The 20,882-nt window shown below is 29.7% G+C and overlaps 1 protein-coding gene across 14 annotated transcripts; it reads left to right on the top strand.

Annotated features, from left to right (window-relative positions):
* The first annotated feature begins 15,829 nt into the window (after positions 1–15,829).
* LOC107873130 (protein S-acyltransferase 21-like) lies at positions 15,830–19,837 on the top strand. Of its 14 annotated transcripts, XR_007056461.1 has the most exons (7): positions 15,830–16,109; positions 17,551–17,639; positions 17,745–17,857; positions 18,582–18,613; positions 18,690–18,749; positions 19,411–19,478; positions 19,580–19,837. XR_007056461.1 is itself a non-coding variant. In XM_047413516.1 (5 exons), the coding sequence occupies exons 1-4, from the start codon at positions 16,322–16,324 to the stop codon at positions 18,715–18,717; spliced, it is 246 nt and encodes an 81-aa protein (XP_047269472.1). In that variant the 5' UTR covers positions 16,128–16,321; the 3' UTR covers positions 18,718–18,749; positions 19,580–19,837. The 14 variants fall into 14 exon arrangements, 1 of the variants encoding a protein (XP_047269472.1); XR_007056453.1 differs by having other exon boundaries at positions 15,841–16,109; positions 18,582–18,749; XR_007056456.1 differs by lacking the exon at positions 18,582–18,613 and having other exon boundaries at positions 15,846–16,109; positions 18,652–18,749.
* The last annotated feature ends 1,045 nt before the right edge of the window (positions 19,838–20,882 follow it).

Raw genomic sequence — 20,882 nt, 5'->3', positions numbered from 1 at the left:
TATTAGAGTCACCGGAACTTAAGCATTTTCAACTAATAAAGTCACCAACCACATCACCTTGTAAACACTAATTCACTATTAAAGTCACCGGCACTTAAGCATTTTCAACTAACAAAGGCACCAACAACATCACCTTATAAACACTAATTCACTATTAAAGTCACCGGCACTAAAGCATTTTCAACTAATAAAGTCACCAACCACATCACCTCCTAAACAAAAGCTCACTTTTAAAGTCACCAAAACTTAAGCATTTTCAACTAATAAAGTCACCAACCACACACGGCTTCACCAGATTTCAATATGAAAAAAAACAACACTTCATTATAACAAATTAGAGAGTCGTCAACTTACCTTTGCTTGGCCTAAATTAATGTCAAAGAGAAAAGCGGTCACCGGAAAAATAGCAAAGCAATCCTTTTCCTGCAATACCGAAAGTACCAACAATAAAAAGCATTATATCTCAATTAGAAATGATAACATGTATTCAGTAAATTAGTTGAGACGCAACGAAGTCTCAAAACAAAACAATATTCAATCTAAGTCTTAACCACTTTTAACCAACTATGTCACCTACGATAACCACAAGCAAAACATAAAAAACCCTTTTAAAGTCCCTAAACTTAACCATTTTCGAGCAACTAACTCTCAAAACAAAACAACATTCAAACTAAGTCTTAACCACTTTCAACCAACTATGTCACCTACCATAACTACAAGCAAAACAAAAAAATCTCTTTTAAAGTCCCTAAACTTAACCATTTTCGAGCAACTAATACTCAAAACAAAACAATATTCAAACTAAGTCTTAATCACTTTCAACCAACTATGTCACCTACCATAACCACAAGCAAAATGAAAAAATCTCTTTTAAAGTCCCTTAAGTCAACCATTTTCGAGCATCTAAGTGATCTAACAAACCACGTGTAAAACACAAAAAATCCACTTCAAAGTCCCTCGACTTAACCTTTTTCAAGCAACTAAGTGACCTAACAAACCACATTCAAAACAAAGAAATAGCCGTTTCTAAATTGCAATAATACTTTATTTCTAGTACTATTGCATAGGTACATATATAGCCCAAGAACAAGTTTTTTAAATACAATAGTTTATGAACAGTATGTGAGACAATCTTTCCTTTCACTAGAAACAAGTCTTTGCTTAGACAATTAGACAAACAGCATGTGAACCTTTCACACCTTCTTTTTGTTTATGAAGGGTGTAGCTATAGCCTTCCAGGTTTCCATCACTTAGTCAACTTGTTTTCTTTACCGGTGGACTTAATAGGTACTTATGTAAGTAAAAAAAAGGAAAACGTTCATCTGTCTCCCTTCATCGATCAAATATTTCTCTTTATCCTAGTCCAATTACAGTATGATATGTCATGAATTTCATCTTTTTCACATTATGAAACATATATGTTAATGTAGTATGTCTGAAACAACAGTTTGTTACGCAATAGGAAGGCACCAACTTAACTGAAACACAAATTCTTCAAAATACTTGCAGAACTTTCTGTAGAATGTAAAATCAAAGATCACCTGATATAGTTCCATAGCTTATGTGGACCTCCAATTCACTAGCTCGTGAAATGGTGAAAGACGATGACAAGGCTGCCGGCTGGAGACGACTGCCGGCATTGGTGAAGACGGCTGGCGGCGCGGGGTTCGTCGTCGTTTATAGAGAGAGGCAGAGGGAAATCGATGAGAGGGAGATGAGAGAAATACTGCGGGTTTTGTTTTGTGAAAAAGGGTTAGGGTTTGAGTTTATTTTGACTAAAAGTGTGATAAATGGTAGATTTGATCTCAGCCATTGATTGGATGAGATCAATGGCTATCATTAAAATTGAGAGGAGTCAATTGAAATTGGAGATTTTAATTTGAGGTCAAATTGAAAATAAATTTAGGCTAAAATTGACATAGCCATATATAAAATGTGGCTACAAAGTAAATGAATTGGGAAAATTGAATTGAATTAGTGTTGCTATTTCAGAAAATTTAATAATGAGGAAAGAATAAATAATAAAAATGTCGATATTAAAATAGACTACTTATATAAAAATTAATTTTTTAATAAATTTTATAATATTTATAACAATATCCAATTAATTTAATACAATGCATATATATATATATATATAAATCAGATATTTTGTTATTTTACCACCATATTAACACAGGTAGTATATTTCCTCAATCGTATAATAATATCAATAAATTTTGTAAATTACGATAAATTTTTGGTTAATTAAATTTTAATTACGATTTTATACCTCATAATACAACGTGTTAATCAGATAAATTATCGATTTTAATTAGATATATATGTACCTCGTAATACAATGTGTTAATCAGATAAATTATCGATTACTTGTCTTACGTTATTATAATCTCAACAATATACGCGTATCTACATTCACACAAAATAGTACATCTATTCCTTCAATAGTATGACATCATTGCATTATTCAAAATATTTTGATATATACATTCAGTTATCGAGCTTTCGATTGCTGCATATGTCACTATACGAGATATATGTATATATACATATATTACATTGTCTATCAGCTTTCAAATATGTACTATAAATACCCCATAATAATATACAACGTAACGTATTTCACAGATACTCAGTTGAATTATCGGTTGGTTTATCTTATGTCATTAATATACCTTCACTATATAATATGTATACACTATATATATACTTATACATACACACACATATACATACACACTATCGACTATATCAATACGTACTATATCTATACGTCGTCACATACCTACACGAGTATATTATCCAATTATATAATGCGACGTATTTCATATACGTACTATATACATCACATACCCGATTTTACTACCCCATTGTATTTCACATATACTCAGATAAATTATCGGTTGGTTTATCTTATGTCATTAATATACCGTCGCTATATAATATGTATATATTATATATATACATATACATACACACACATATACACACTATCGACTATATCAAGTTCAAAGTACGTATTATATACATCACATGCGTACACAAGTATATTATCCAATAATATAATGTGATGTGTTTCTTATACATACTAAGATTATTAGTGATCGATTAATTATATTTGATTACCTTAATGTATTACGTTTTGACTACATCGTTCATCAATCAATCAGTACATGATATATATATATATATATATATATATATTTAAATATGCATAAAAATAAATATATATAAAGATATCTCAACGGTAATATCATTATGACTGGAATAGAAACATAATATCATTATCTCAACGGTCGTATGATATATATATATATATATATATATATATATATATATATATATACACACACACACATAATCATTATACAAAGATTATGCATGTTTAACGTCATTTAACGTATATAGAAAGAAAAATATTTGTTTTATATATTGAAACATAAGTAAAAGATAAAGATTATGTTTAACGTATTATGTTTATTATACTGGTTATCGAGTAGGTGTGGTCAATGTAATTTCAAAAAATTATATATGTATTAGATTATATATATAAATATTTTTTATGAAAATAATATATAAATTTGATTACATATATATAATTAGGTGTTACTAAAATTTATTTGCTTTTTAAGTTTTTATTTGGAAAATAAATAAATAATTTATTAAAATTACAACAAGTTGTAGGTTTTTGCGACAAAAAAAATTTAAAAATAATTTATTAAAAACTGACAATAAGTAGTAGGTTGTTATAAAAAATTTTAATTAATTTTTTAATTAAACCGACCACAAGTGGTCGGTTTTTCAAAAAGAAAAAAATATATATTTTAATAATTAATACTAAAATTATTTTAATAATTATTTTTATTTCTAAAATAAAAAAGCTACCACTTGTGGTAGTTTTTTTTTAAAAAAATAAAATAAAATCCATCCACTTGTGGTCGGTTTTCAGAAAAAAATAATTAAAAAATAATCAAAAAACCGACCACTTGTGATCGGTTTTTTATATATTTTTTAATTATTTTTTTCAAAAAAAATCATCCACAAGTGGTGATTTTTTTGTTTTTATTTTTATTTTTTTCATTTGCAAAATAAATAATAATTAATACTAAAATTATTTTAATAATTATTTCAATTTTTTAAAATAAAAAAGCTACCACTTGTGGTCGCTTTTTAAAAAAAAAATTAAAAAAATTAAAATCCAACCACAAGTGGTCGATTTTTTCCGACCACAGCTTGTGGTTGGTTTTCTGTGGTTGGTTTTTTCCTTTTTTTTAGTAGTGTAATAAACGTTTTACAACATGTATACTGTTATGTAATACATACGTTTAAAACGTATGTGTCTTTAGTTCAATGTAAGATTCACTTATAAGCAAAGGTACATAACAGGAAACATATTATGTGTTCAAAATACAATGTCAGATTAATTAGTAATATGTTGTTTTAATCATTAACAAATAAGTGAAAGGAAAATTTAATAAGTGAAAGGAAAACCCCTAGTAAATATTTTCTTTGGCTTTGGCCTTTAGTTGCGTCCCGCATAGTTGTTCAAAAAGACAGCGTAATAAGCACCCACAACGCCTAACACCAACAAGTTCATAATTGACCCAGTCCTATAAGGGCCGTACGAAATATGAATACATTCCAAGCCATCACTGTTCAAGATCTGTACATAATAAATTTCTTCAACAAAAAATTCAAATTAAAAAAAAAAAATTACGCAAAATAATAATCAAAGGAGTTCTTCAATTTGATTTTGTTTTGTTATTTAGAGTGTTTATTTAATTAATTCGTGTTTAATTTATTTATTTTTTGAAAAAGAAAAAAAATAATTTTGGGTTTATGGATTCCGAGTAGAGAAAATGGAATCCGTGGTTAAGGAGAAGTGAAATGGTGAGGAAAAAGGGAAGGTAAAATTGGAATTGCAGCTGCTACTCATAATCATAGATGACATACTAAATAAATGGAGAGAAAAGGTAGCAAGATTTTAGGAGAAAATATGGAGCATAATTTGGAGCAAAATATGGTTGTTTGGAATGTATAAGAAGGAAGAGAGAGAAAATAAAAAAGGTAGGGATTTAAGTAATTAATTTGAGATTTTTGTAATTTCTTTTTCAACATGGAATGTAATGTAATAAGACAAAGTTAGTATGTGTATATATGTAATTTTTCCTAAAAATAATAGACTTTCATATAGTATTTCATAATGGTTATCTAATCAGCAGAAAATCAAATGTGTGGAGAATAGCAGAAGAAAGGTGTAAATGGGGAGACCTTCTACTAGCAAAAGATTGTTAACTAAGATAGGAAGATTCAACTAAGAAAAAGAAGCTAGAAAGGTGAAGGAAGATATTGGAAGGAAAAACATGGATTTGGAAGAAGACTTCTTGAATTTGCTTTGTATTGAATTTGTTTTGGATTAGTTACAAATGTCTAATGTTGTTCCCTATTTATACTTGTGTAGGGATGAATCTAGATACTACAAATCTAGAGTGTTCTATACTCTTCCGCAAATATCTCTCTAAATTATCTAGCACTCTCTAATATAGATCTTTCCTAAATACAAATTTCAAATAGACTACACTATCTTTTTCTAGATTCTTCTACCTAGAATTACCTAGAATATCTAGATATTTCTTCAACATGATAATTTTAAAAATTATACTAGATATTCTAAAAACTTCACTAGAAAATCTATGCTATCCAAAAAATCAACTTAAATATTTTTCACACTCCCCCTTAAAGTGATTTTACTGAAATCTATCTCAACCTCGTCGCAGAATAACTCAAACGAAGCTTTGAACCATTTGTTGGTGAAACTCTTAGCAGTTTTTTTTTTCAACTCCTCTTTCTTCTTCCAATGATAAAGATTTTTCGTCATTGGTTTGTCCTACAAAGAAGCAAGGATACGTATTGACATAATTATAATCTCTGTAGCAAGATAGTTTGACAATAGTCTTTTTTGCCCTTTGAGAACCATATGAATCATCACCTTGTCGAGTTTTATGATGTTGAATTCTCAATCTCTCCCTTTCTCTGAACTTCTCCACAATTTTATTATCTAGAGACACATATGTAATAAAAAAGTTTGAAGCTCTAGGATTCAAGATTTTAGAACTTACTCTTTTCGAAGCAACTTCATAACACAAGTATATTTCATCGGTAGTCTCCTCATTTGATTTGATGACAATCTGATCATCAATTTTTCGTGAATCCCCATCACCATAATAGGATCCACCATGAAATTTTATCTAGTTTTACAACCACACTGTGTCTCTCTTTATCTGAGACTGAGACTTCACCTTCAACTTCATCATTTATTTGATCTTTAGCTTCTTCATCAACTTTCAAACTTTCCTCTGAGTGAATAATTGACTTTGATACGATAGATGATTGATCAGACACTTTAACTTCTATTACATCTCCCTGATTGTTTTTTTTCTTTAAAGTCATCACTGGCATATAGAGTTCTGGACACTGTCTATTCAGAATCTACTTCAATATCCTCCACGTCTATGCTTTTATTGTCATTTTCAGGATCTTCTTCTTTGATTTTCTTGATAGTAGCTATCGTGTCTCCTGTCAGAACGTTTTTAAAATTTTACTGCTTCTTATCAGTGTCTTTCTTCTCCACATGATGGATTTGTATTATATCTGATTCAATCTCTTTCCAAATTTATGAAAGTCAAGGAATCTATCACTCGTCTCTCAGCTGCTAAGTATTTTTCTCAGCCTTCTTTTTCTTTAACAACTTTTTAGCTTGAGCCATGTAGCTCTTCGTGGCTAGATAATATCTTCTTATGTGTCCTGCTTTGCCACAACAATAACATCTGAGAGGTTTCTTACTATAATTATTAAAAGTCTCTTCATTCTTTTTAGGTGATCTTGAAAAAGAGTAAGGAATATTTCTTGCTTTTTCTTTAGCGTTTCTCTTGTCAGCTACAAGAGCATTTCCTTACCGTTCTTTGACAAATTCACCAATCAATTGTTTGGCTAGTAACTCTTGTGACGACAACAAATTTTCAAATTCCTCCAAGAATGGTTATTGAGTTCATCCTTGAATCGATGTCACAAGGAGAATATATTCTGACTTTAAACCACGAATAATATTTCTTCTTTTTCGTGCTTCAGAGATAGCCTCATTTGGATTTAATAAAGAGATCTCAGAACATAAATTCTTAATTCTTAAGAAATACTCAACAATAGAAAGATTACCTTGATTGACGTTAGCCAATTCATTCTCCAATATCTGTAGCCGAGCTTCATTCTTCTTATTGAATAACTGATTGAGAGTCCTTCATATTTTGGTGGTTGATTTACACTTTATAATATGATTGAATAAACTGGAAGAGATAGATCTCTGCAAGATGAACTCCGCCTTCGCATTAGTCTGCTACCACTTCTTATATGCACCATCATTTTTCAGTTCATCAACAGAAGCACTTGTGTTACTTTTGTTGACAATATCCCACAAGTCCTCACCCACAAGGTATGATTCCATACATGTCTTCCATACCTTGTAATTGTACTCATTTAACAACTCCATTCCCAGTTCATTACCATGACTGCTAAAATCCATATAGAGAAATTAGTTGAACCTATCACTAATCAATCTTGAAATAAAATTTAAAAGCCAACGTGTGACTATGGCTCTGATACCATGTAGAGAAAATCAAAAGAAAGGTGTAAATGGAGAGACCTTTTGCTAGCCCAAGATCGTTAACTAAAATCGGAAGATTCAAGTAAAAAGAGAAAGCTAGAAAGGTGAATGAAGATATTGAAAGAAAAATTTTGGAATTGGAAGAAGACTACTTAAATTTGCTTTGTATTGAATTTGTTTTTGATTGATTACAAATGTCTAATATCATCCTCTATTTATACTTGTATAGGGATGATTTTAGATACTACAAATATATAGTGTTCTATGATCTTACACAAATATCTTCCTCAATTATATAGTACCCTCTAATATCTAGATCTTTCCCAAATATAAATATCAAATAGACTACACTGTCCTTTTCTAGATTTTTCTACCTAGAATTACCTTGAATATCTAGATATTTCTTCAACATGATTATTCTAAAAATTACACTAGACATTCTAGAAACTTTACTAGAAAATCTATGCTATCCAAATTAACTTTACTATTTTCACAAAATGTGCTACCATGGAGTGGCTCACACTATGCTTTTTGTGAAAAACTAAATAGAATCGGGGGCTATATTTTTTTCCCCTTCCTTTTTCTCTATAGCTTCTCTTTTGTTCATAAGAAAAAAGTTTATTGCAATACACAGTAAATGGCATACAACCAAAATTCAATTACAAAGACGACCTATACAATCTCTTGAACCATCACACTATTCTCAAATTAGCGATGGTTAACGATGACATAATATTCATATGTGAATCACAGATGAGTTCAAATTATATGCGTTGACATATATGTATAATTGGCAGTGTATTTGCACTTAAAAGAATGTCTTCTATTTTTCTAATTTTATGGATTAATATTTGTATAAAGAATTATCTGTCATTGTCTTTTTAACACCATCAATGCATGGTCTACATGTTTTGAACTCACAGTGACGAAGGCAGAATTTTCGTAAAGGAGGTTCGAAATATAAATAAAAAGTAACACCTAAAGGTTACATGATGATAAATCAGGTCGGACAGAGCAGAGCAATGCGAAAGAAAAATTAATTTCAACTGCTAAGTGTGATTCGCCTTGTCATACTATAGTTTAGCATTTCTTCCCGCATTGCTACTTTATCGAGTCTTACATAAATTTTTATTTTTATTTTTGTAGTGTTTAGTTTATTTTGACTTTTTTTTATTTTGAAGTAGTGCATCTTTAATAGCATATTATCTTTGACAATTTATGTCTATGTAAAACATACATATTACTATATTTTTACGTGTATAAATATTTTCTGTATACTTTAAAAATACATTTAGCAATTAGTTTTTCTGAATGGAAATTGTACTCTCTCCATTAATTTTCTTATTTATAAAGAATTATTAATCATATTTCTATTTAATGAATGCAGAATAGCTTCAAATTATTACTCCCTCATTTCTTTTTATTTACTCCTTTATTTTTTTTCGTGAGTCAATTTGACTAAGTTTCAAAGTTAAATTAGATTAGATTAAATTATTTTTTAGAATTAAAATTTAGATATTCAAAAACTATATGAAAAGCACTATGAATTACAATTTTTCTTTTTACAAACTGATTAAGAAATATATCTTAAAATGTTGATCAAAGTCTGTATCATTTGACTCTAAAAAGAAAAAGAGAACAAATAAAAAAGAAATGGAGGGGTGCCCAATAAAAACTATTTGTAAGAATAGCTCTAAATTATTTTTACATGTACTAAAAATAAGAACTCTATATTTTTATGTGTACTGAAAAATGGAACTTTATGGAGTAGCTTTTATTACTAATGGAAATAAATCGTGGGCAAGGATGAGGGAAAGAAATTGTGGGTCAAATTTGGGGAACAGTGAAACTTTAAAAAAAAAACAGATAAGCTAATGGGAATCGAACCAACAACCACCGTGGCATCTTAAACACTCTAACTATTGAACTACAAATTTCAACTATGACAAGGGGTTCATTTTTACTATATATCTATGAAAAAAAAAATTCAATCATACATATACATTGTAATATTTCAATGAAACCTTTTCCACCCATCTAGCGCCCCTGCCCATATGCATCTATAACCAAGTTAATTGTGTGATGCACTATGGACCCTATATTTATTTAGTATAAGCACACTTCACGTGTCATACACATAAATAAAGTTTTTCCTATTAGTAAGACACATTATGTATTTCATATATAAGATCACTCAATCCCTAATTAGCAACAAAGAAGAAAATGCATTTTAACGGTATCAATATTTATAACAAGACATCTTCGTTGTTGTAAGCGTAATTATTTGAATATATAAATATTGATGTTATTCTCGTCAAATAAAATTTAAATTAAAAAATATAATAAATCAAACTAAGCAAGAGATGAAGATGGAAGAATCAAGCTCACTAAATTCATAGTGTGTCCTTAAGAAAATTATTCCCCTAAAGTACTCGAGGTTAATAGAACACATCCTCATAGAGTAGAATAATTCACTTCATCAAAATACTTTTATCTCAAATTTATTGAACTTCAAACTCACTCAACGGTAATAAATACTTGAATTTTTGTAAGAAAGAAGAGTTTTTTAATTTTAAAATTTTGTACTAATATCTAAGGAAAACTTCGATAGCCAATAAGTGATATGTTTCAAAAAAGGAGCAATGATTCTAAAAATTTGCACTATTTCAAACCGTCGAAATTTCATCCCTTCAATGTGCGTTGCATATGATTCGCAAGTAGAGGAAAACTTTGGATCATATTGATCATATTTTTGGATAAAATAATCATTAAGCAATTAAATTTCAAATTAATCTTGTTCAAAAAGATGAACTCTCGCATTTGACAAACTCAAACCCAAATTCAAAGTGAAACAGAGTAATGACAACGACACAGTGCGAGACTTGTCTCCTTTTTAACTCACTAACAACATGAAGTAGTATTATCTCTATATTTAAGCACAAAAAAGTTCTTTTCTTCCACCAATGTTAGAGAAACACTTCTTCCATAAAGTAAAAACACATTTCACTTTTCCTTCATTTTTCTTCCCTCTATTTTTCATTCACATTTTATCACTAGAACCACCAATTAATCCGTTGCCTAATTATTTCTCACGATTAATATAAATATCGTGACTTTAGTTATCATATTTTCACTACTTTATGTGAATCCAACAGGACCATCTCAACAAGATTAGAAGTCTAAAGCGAAACTCTAGAGTGAGGCCCTACACACACATATAATTACCATATATATTTTATTTAAAAACACTTTTCTAGATGTTTTGATGCGTCATTAATTATTTTTTATAAATAATTTATTCTAATGGTTCCTTTTCAATTAGTAATATAGATAATTCATTAAATCTCTTCAAATTTCTCTTTTCTCTCTTTTTTTTTTCAAAATCGAAATCATATTTTCTATTCGACATATTTAAAATTGAATAAATTCTAATTACAACTAAAACAAAAATATGTACTTATGAGTTATGAACTAAGAATATCAACAATAACAAATTTTCAAGAAAAACTATAAGCTAAAGTTAGAATAATAAAAATGGATTAAGGATTTGATAAATTGATGTTCATATAACGATATTGGAATAGTGTTGTCCTCCTTCAATTGCTTGTAATTCTTGAAAATTTTCAATTTTGAAGAAGACACTGAAAAGTGTTTTTTTTTTCTTTTGTAATTGTAAGCAACAATATTAAAAATATTGTCGGTAAGTTTTGCAAAGTAAGGGAATGTTCAATATTGATAATTAAAGAAAGCATAGAAGTTATAGAAAATGAATATAAGGTGATAATAATGTAACCTAAGTTATTAGAAGATATTGTAATTAAGGAAATTTAGTTCTCACACATAGAAAACTATTTCCAAAATAATATTTTATTAATCTTAAAACCAACAGTACACGCATTAAATATTTTGCTTCCGTAACAGAAATTTCTTTTTAATTTTATAAGTATATCTCTTTTTCTCAATAAACATATATGAGTAAATCTTTTTCTTTAGAAAAAATGAGGCTCCAAGCATTCGCTTTAGTGGCCTAATGGTTAAGATGATCCTGGAACCCAGTACCCCAAATGATGTTAGAATTATTTCAATAAATTGAGTTGGTTTAAAATTTATTCATTAGACAAGTATGAAAATATGAATGGTCTAAATAGATTCTTCAACACACAATAATATCTTGACTATACCAGTCAAGGACAACCTACGAATTTCCCTTTTCCAAAAGCATAATTGTCTCCTCTCCAAAAATTCAATTAAAACTAATTCAAGCCTTAAAATCTATAACGGTACAAATTCACTTAAAACTAATTCAAGCCTCAAAAGCTATAACGGTGACACAAGTCTATAAAGTCAATGAACATTTAACTACATTATATATTTCATTAAAACAATAATATACTCAATTGTATCTCACAAAAAATAGTTCAGAAAAATGGCATCAAACAAGGTCATTACTGTGTTGTTCATTACCATGGTGACAATATTTGCTGCTTCAAACGTCGTTGTGGCACAAGACGAAGAAATCGCATATAAGGAGTGCTACGAGAATGGCATGAGACTTGGTGCGACGGAAGAAAGTGTAATAAGAATGCAGAAATATCGTCAAGGATCATGACATACGTACCTAGAATGTTAAGGGAGTGATTTATGATTTTGTCATTGGCTTTTACATATGTTGTTTGACAACCAAAAGAAAAATGTAATATCAAATATAATGGAAATTGAATTCTTCAGTTACTTTTTCTCTTCTTCAAGAATTTTTTTTTCCCAATATCCTCGGGGTTGGATTATGAAGTGACCTTTTACGAGAGCTAAGACTATATTTGCTAAGATGAATGACCACAATCATTGTAAATCTTCACGAGACACGCTTAACAGTTAACACGCGATCGTGGACAGTGGACACCACCATCATAATGCATGAGTCCCTCTCAACCATTTTTATTTTTAACAAGATGCAATAATATTTTCAAAAATAGACTAATTACATCAACTAAATTGTAACCTAACTGATTTTGATGGAAATAGACATACATCAGTTGTTTTAAATATAAAAAATGATTATCCAAACAAATATTCAAAATTATGTTGTATATATTGTATAACTTTTTGACGAATGATGGATAAAGTTTTCTTATTGTTCATTTTTACTTATTTTTAGGGATTATTAATTAATATTCATGCATTAATGAAATTTGATCAGTTTCTACTATATGATGAAAGCAAAATACAACTATTTGCTGATATTTTATAAAGATTGCTACAGTTGTATTAAGTGTATTTTAAACTTGCATAATTATGAAAGTTTTCTTAAAAGGATCATCAGAAAGACCAACAATCTACTTATGAACATGGTTTCTTCTTGTAATTAATGCATTTCCTAATGTTGAGGGTTTGTATTTATACTTATAGTTGCTAATTTTTCATATGATGATCAGGGTATGAAATTCTGATAATGATTATTAAAGGGGTTTGATATATATTTTTCGTTTTGATGTTTATATTATTATTTCGTTTGCAAGCAGAGGAAGCCAAATTTTTAGCCTCAAAACGAAAATTCAAAATAATCAACTCTATTAACTCGAAGCTAAACGTAACTATAAAAATTGAGTCAAACCGTAGAGTTAATAATTCAATTGATCATTCAATTATAAATTTTTATCCTAAAGAGTCACTTAACTTTGGTCTTATTTCAAAAGTAACTTAATTATCGACTTTTATCCTAGAAAATCACTCAACTTTAGTATTTACATCAAAAGTTACCCAACTATCACATTTTTACTCAGAAAGTCACTCAATCTTTTTAATTATTTTTTAAATAGAATTTGCTTATGTAGAATTTCTATTTATAATTAAAATTTTGAAAAATAAGAAGTATCCTTTTGATGACCGTTTAATCCTTATTCCCCTAAATTAATATCTCCCCCTTAACTTTCTCATTTTTTCTTATCCTTCTCACATTCTTCCCGTAAAATTTATCATAACTCAAACATTTGCAATATTATCTAAGAGATTAACAATTAATAATTGTATGAAATAAATTACTATCATATTTTACCTTTGCATTTTATTTTTATTTTGTATTTGGAAACAGACAAAAGAAAAAACAATAAAGAGGAACAAAAGAAGAGAATAAAATAAACAAAAATATGACGCACTTCCCTTTTTTCACCCTTTTTAATATTTTATAAGTTTATTTTCTTTCTCTTCTTTTGCCCTCTTTATTTTTTTTCTTTTTTAAAGACAAAATAACAATAAAATGCAAATATAAAATATGATAATAATTTCATTTCACACAATTTTAGTTGTTAATTCCTAGATTATAATGTGTGATTTATGAAAAAAATTATTGGAAGAAAGTGAAAAGAAGAAGAAAAAATAAGAAAGAGGAGGGAGAGATATTAGTTTAGGAAAATAAGGATAAAAGAGTCAGGAATACATTTTATTTTTTAGAATTTTATTTTTAAATCGAAATTTTACATAAGCAAATTCTATTTTTAAAAAATATTAAATAGGTTGCGTGACTTTATGAGTAAAAATGTGATAATTGAGTGATTTTTAAAGTAAAAATCAAAGTTGAGTGACTTTCTGAAATAAAAATTCATAGTTGAGTGACTTTCAGATATAAAAATCCATAATTAAGGTACTTTTGAGTAGTTAACTCCCAATTCGTACTTATATGATTTGAGTTTTTATTGTGATTTCTAAAATTAGAAATTGAAAATCCAAATTTGTTATAAATATATCATATATAGTGAATATCTACTTTATCATATATAGTGAATACCTACTTTAACATATATTGTGTATGCCTATTTATGAAAATGTTACAAACCCCAAGGTTAGTTTTCCCCTATAAATAAAAGGGTTTTCCTTCATTGTAATTCATTCCTCGAGAGAAATAAGAATTACCCTCTCTATTCTCTCTCTACTCTTCTTCTTTGTTCTTTAATATTTCATAATACGTTATCAGCACGAGACTCTGCCAAACAAGGTGAGATAATCTAAAGGTAAGGTTAGTAATTCCTTATGATATTTGTCTTTTGCTACTAATGATATAAGATAATCTAAAGGTAAGGTTAGTAATTCCTTATGATATTTGTCTTTTGCTACTAATGATATAATTATTGTTGGATTTGAGAAAAAATAATTGGCTTGGAACTATTTATGTTTTAAATTTATTCCTTAAGAACAATATTATCAAAAGGGATGATAATATGTTGGGTTTAAGTCCCATCGATTTTTGTCTAAGACAGATTTATATGGATAAGACTTTGAGTTTGAATCTCAATGCACCATATTGATGATATTATGATGGGTAAGGCAAAAAAAAATGAGTATTTGGTGAAACGTGTCCCATCAAATATGCTCTATTCCTTGAATTGAATGTGGTCGCAATAAATCATATGCATGCCTTAATTTACTTTTGTGGTAGCTATCATAATTTGATACGCTTAAGGAATGATTATATTTTATTCCTGAGAATGAGAAGCTTATTAATGCAAACGCGCACTTGATTATGATGACATCATAACTCACCTCCGAAAGAGGCTAAATAATTGAGAAAAGTTATTTTGAAATCTACTGAAGTAGTAAATCTGAAATTTATTCATTTAATAGTAAATCTAAAATTTATTCATGTAATAGTAAATCTGAAATTTACTAAAATGAAAAATATATGTCATGGTAAACTTGGAGTTTACTAGTATACAAGTTCATAAATTGAAATGAACGATTGCGACATCCTAAAGATGTGCATATTAAGTATTAAATACATATTGAAGAATTCAAAATTTCTTCATGAGCTTTTAATATTGCTTGTTCTCTTAATAAGTTGGTTGGATCAACTAATATTGGAATTGAATGCTTAAAATCTGAAAAGTATAAAAGGTGAATATGGGTCATCCACCAATCATGTGATCTATTAAGATGCATCAATATAAGATAATCACATTTGCGTTTATTGTCAACCTGCAGTTTGACATTCATAAAGTTGTTTGCTAAATAAAATTGAGTTAAGAGCATAACTTTCAGATTGTATGACACTACAAAAAATGGGTAACATTGCGGGGGTTTATTTGCGGGGGTTATTTTAACTCCTGTAAAATTATATGAAATATGGGGATTAAAAATCCATCGCTAAAATTTATAAATTTACAGGGGTTTTAAACCCCCGCTATGAATTACGGGGTTTAAACCCCCGCTATAAATAAAAAAAATAATGATAAAAAAAATTTCCTTTCTTTTTTAAATTGGCTCTCCCGCTCTCATTTTTGCCAAATATTTTTCCTCTTGTAACAAAATATTTTTCCTCTTTAATACCCCCCAAATCACCCTTTCTCTGATTTTCCCCAAATCGGCCCTATCTCATTTTGCCCCAATTTCACTCCGGTCGGCCGGCCATTGCTAATCTGGCCGGCCATTACACTAGGTTGGTGCGATTGAGCTAGACTTCAAGGTTGGTGTACTTTTCTTTATTGACTGATATTTCTGTGTTCGAATTTATGACATGGTTGACTAGCAATTGATTTCGAAGACAAATTTGGGATGTGATTTTTAGCCTTTTTCCTGTACCGAAAGCACAAACTTCTGAAACTCATTATTAGGTTTTTAAGGTTAAAGAACTTATTACCTTCGAGCACTATCAGTATTCTTTTTGGCTTGACGAAGATGTTGTATTATTACTGTTAGTCGCACAATCTTCTCTTGTTAAAAAAATGGTCTTGTTTCTGTTAACTATTGCTGCTGCTCATTATTGTTGTTGTTGTTGTATGAATTGCCAGTGTTATCATACTCTTCCTCCTTGTTGATATCCTCGTTGTTGTTGTTGTTGTCGTTGTTGTAGTACTGATGGTTGTTACTGTAATCATTGTTCTTATAGTACTGATGGCTGTCAAGAAGTTGATGTTTTTTAAACTTTTGAACACAACAATATTTGAAAAATGACTTCCAGTTTTCTCTTATATTTCTAAGACTTGAGCTTTGGATACGATGATCAAAAGTGAGACGAAAAAATTCAATTTCTTTTAGTGGTTCCGAGTTTCAATCATATAAAAAATAAGGGATCCTTTAAGTTTCTTAGTGTTGTATAAGCTCGTTTCTTCAAATAAATGTCCTTTTAGTTCCTTTTAGTTTCTTCAAGAAGGGCTCTTTCTATAGGTAAAAAAAAATTATTTCTACTAAATATTTTCATATACACCTATAAACTTTGCAACAATAAGTATTTTGATGTACTTCTTGTATATGGGAGGTTTTTCCATTTTTAAAATATTTATTTACCTTATAAGAAATAGGCAATGTAGTATCGGTCTTCTAACGGAAAAGGGCTAGTGTAAACAAAAACTCAAAGAAAATTTCTATCATCTTCTTTTGTTGACTAACTTGTGAACACTTTTAAGTTTTTTCTTTTTCTTTTAAACACTTGGTAAGTTTATATATGTTAATTGCCTACTTTGTTTGTTTTGATCTTTTCTAAGTGATGCGTCATTTCTGTGATATACAAGGAAGGCAAGAATGGTCTATGCCGGTGATTCCATATTCATCTTGATAAATCAAATGATATATTGCACTTAGATGGTACCAAAACTTTAAAATTCCATCTGTAGGACTGGCCTTCTAAGATGTCTTGCCAACTGTGTTTAAAATCTTATTTACACCTACAGTATAAAAATAAATCAAAGAACTCCTGGTCGACAACTTTTCAGATTTCAACTACTTTAAATAATCTCGTCCCTATCTTTACAAACAATCTTTATTACGCACAATGGCGTGATCTTCCAGATGTTATTGTTATTGATGAGTGAAGACTTCTGTGTCCAGCAAAGAAAGTTCAAAACTATGATTTGTCTTGAGTCATTATGAATTTTCTGTCATTTTCATCATGTTTAATGTTATTTCAGATGTGTACTTTTTACAGTGGTTAAATAATTGTGTGGGAAGGAAAAACTATATCACATTTGTGTGCCTGATGGCTTTCAGCTTTGTTTGGGTATGTCACACTATAATTCTTTCATTTTATCTCCTCTTTAATGTTTGAAAAAGGGATAGTCATTTCTTCACCTTTCTTTACTAAATATGTTCCTTTGCATGTCAGCTTGTCCTTGAATGCGGAGTGGGCATTGCAGTCTTAGTTAAATGTTTAGTCTATAAGAAAGCTCCAGAAAATTATATAACAGAGAGGCTCGGAGAAGGATTTTGCTTACAGTGGTATGTAAGCTATCTTGTTGTTTGCAGAAGAACTATTCTAATGGTTATGTTAGTATTTGGATGTTGTGTGTACTGCATTTTCTAATTTATCTTTGTAGACCTTAATTTACTGTGGGAGTTGTGTATGTCTTAGACTGGTCTTGTAGTTGGAATCTTTAGATGCATTATCCACTCTGCTATGTCACAAAGTGTTAAGCCTGGTTGAAGCAACTCTTTGAAGAAAGGATAAAGTAACATTTATTTGTTTCAAGGCCCTTGAAGCAGCTCATAAATTTGAAGGTGTGCATATCATAGCGCCAGAATCGCACTATATATGACATTTAGTGCTGCTTGGATTTGTTTCGTTATTGCAGCTTTATAAGTAACATTTTGTGCCTTTTCTGAGAAATGGTAAATACGATATAAAATTGCAAAGGAGGTGCTGGTTCTGGATGATGAATGCCAATAACATATTTTATCTTTTGAATTGGTTTTGTATCTGTTCCGTTGTGATCCAATCTCATGTCGAAATAATGATGATTATGATGATTTTCTTATTTGGTGTTGGGACTTCTGAGATTGTCTTGTGACGACATGATTAAATCAAATTCAGAGAAAATAAGAACAAGAAAATGTCTAATGCAATGATACTGCTCTTGCAGATGTTACTATAGTTCTTTGTCAATGATTGGTTAGCTTAAAAGTTCTCTCTATTTTGACCAAATATGTGAATCTTTAACTTTAGGTCCTTCTCATTCCATTGACATAACAAGAGAGGTAAACGCCTAAACATCTCTGATTTAAGCTAGTCTCAGGTGGAATGCAGAAACTTTTATCTCGATTATACTGTCAGGCTATCCGTGAAGGAGCTGATGCCGTAATTGCAATCGGTGGCGATGGAACTCTTCACAAGGTTCATCCTGATCCCTTCTTGAAATCTAAAATCTCTTCTTTCTATTTTCAAACATCTGCACAAGTACGTGTGTAAAGGACAAAAAGGAAATAGAAAGGAGTTAGTGGGACATTTCTATATTTGTTTTCCCTTATTTTCCTCTGAACCTCTCTAGGGATTTGTTTTTCAGTTTTCCTTTGTACTAAGGTTCATCTATCCTCAAGACACTCAGATAGTATCCTGGCACTGATAAAAGGAAAAATCAATGACTTGCTTTTCTTTTAGTAGCCCAGAACTGCTCTCCAGTTAAAATATGCTAAGATAACAAATAAAGAGCAAGTGAAATAATACTCATATAAGTTTTTCTTTGTCTAGAGGTAGACTCATCTGCCATTGTGGGTGGCTGGTAGTACATCATCATTTTGGCATAGCCAGAAATTCCCTTAGTATATGTGTTCTCTCTATTGTTATATGTTGATCTTTCCTCATGATTTCTTACTGAAGCATAATGTATATTGTACTCTTGGCTCCTGCTATTTGGCAATTGATGTTTGCCCATTCTTACTGGAAGTTCTATTGAAAATTTGTGTTAAAGGAGATCACAAGTAAAATATCTTGGATGCCTAATCCATTTTTCTACTACAACAAAATTGCAGTAACAACTTTTAATTTCTTCAAATAGGACAGTGATGCAATAAAAACTCTACTGGTAGTTGATAAGCTACTTACTTTTCACTAGTGGAAAAAAAAGTAAGTATAACTTGTTAAAGCATGGTGTTCATATAACTTGTTGTTTATAATAAGGACTGAAAGTTTATCGATTGATTCTTAAACTGTGCATTTTTATGTAGCTAAGTGATGCGGCTAGTAGACCCATTTCGCCCATGGATGCAGGGAGATCACGTGATGATAATGATCCTAATGACATTTTTTGATTTCGTTGCATTTGTCTTGGATATTCAATTATGATGGTGTAATTGTGTAGTTGGAGTGAATCTTAGAATATTGAAGGTTCTGTGTTTAAATTTGATTTTGTAGTTTGAAGATACTAGTTAATGTTGAAAATTTGGAGTTTGAAGATGTTAATGTTGAAAATTTAATTTTGAAGTTTAATGTTCAATGTATTTTTTATATGCTTTTTAATTACAATGTTTAATTACTCTATTGTATTAATGATATATATGAATTGAACAAATATTGAACTGTAGGTTATGCCTAAAGGAACAAATAAATTAGAGCTAAAATTAGAATCTATAGTTAGTTATTGAAAATTGATGGGTCATACTAAATTTTTTAAAAAAATAAAATAATTGCAGAGGTTTTAACCCCCGCAAGTTTTAAATAAAAATTTATTATAAAAATAATTAAATTTAGAATAACGGGGGTCAATAACCATCGCAAATTAATTATGGGGTTGTAACTACTGCAAAATAACTCCTGCAAATTAATTATGAGGGTCATAAAAAAGCTGCCGCAACACGTTTGTGACAGCTCGTATTCTGGGGGTTTTGGGAACCCCGCAATTACATTTTGCGGGGGTTTTAAATCCCCGTAAACTGCAAAATTAACTCCTACAATTTGACCTATTTTTTGCAGTGTAATCAAGATAATTCATCTTGATGATGATGGTTTGACATTGAATGCCTTCGATAAATAGCTAAACCATTATTAATGAGAACAAAGCTTCATGTGTTTGTCTAAAATATGATATGTTGCATACAATAGCCCTTGTATGTAGTAGATCAATAAATTATGATTATTTTTTTCCTCTCGATTGGTTCAAAGTCAGGAACCAACTATTTCATCTAATAGTTTTGATATGCGGTATAGATTAATGAATATACCATGATGCACAAGGATGGATTCCTCAAAGAAGTAGAGGATGTATGTTAGTTTTCCTAACATGAGGGGGAGATTATAAGCAACTATGAAATATGTTAGGAATTATCAGCAAATCCTCGTTCAAAAGATAAATTCAAGTCAAATGCCGAACGCATCTCTTATTTAAGCTGCAAGTGCTCCTATTTTGTGTTTATAAAGGACAAAGTCTACGCATGCATGAAGCATGGTAGACTAATCGGTTTCAAATGAAATAATCCTTGAAAAATAAGGAGCAAATAATCATAATAAAAAGGCAATGTGCTCTTGAAGAGC

This window comes from Capsicum annuum, chromosome 6 (assembly GCF_002878395.1).
Source record: "Capsicum annuum cultivar UCD-10X-F1 chromosome 6, UCD10Xv1.1, whole genome shotgun sequence".
Taxonomy (NCBI): Eukaryota; Viridiplantae; Streptophyta; class Magnoliopsida; order Solanales; family Solanaceae; genus Capsicum; species Capsicum annuum.
The sequence above is the reverse complement of the archived record's forward strand: the minus strand, read 5'-3'. Positions and strand labels throughout refer to the sequence as shown.

Bases quoted from the DNA above. Each gene is read 5' to 3' on its own strand.
- LOC107873130 (XM_047413516.1), top strand. The intron at 17,640-17,744 runs GTATGTCACACT...TTTGCATGTCAG, and splicing joins TGGCTTTCAGCTTTGTTTGG to CTTGTCCTTGAATGCGGAGT. The intron at 17,858-18,689 runs GTATGTAAGCTA...TTATACTGTCAG, and splicing joins GAAGGATTTTGCTTACAGTG to GCTATCCGTGAAGGAGCTGA.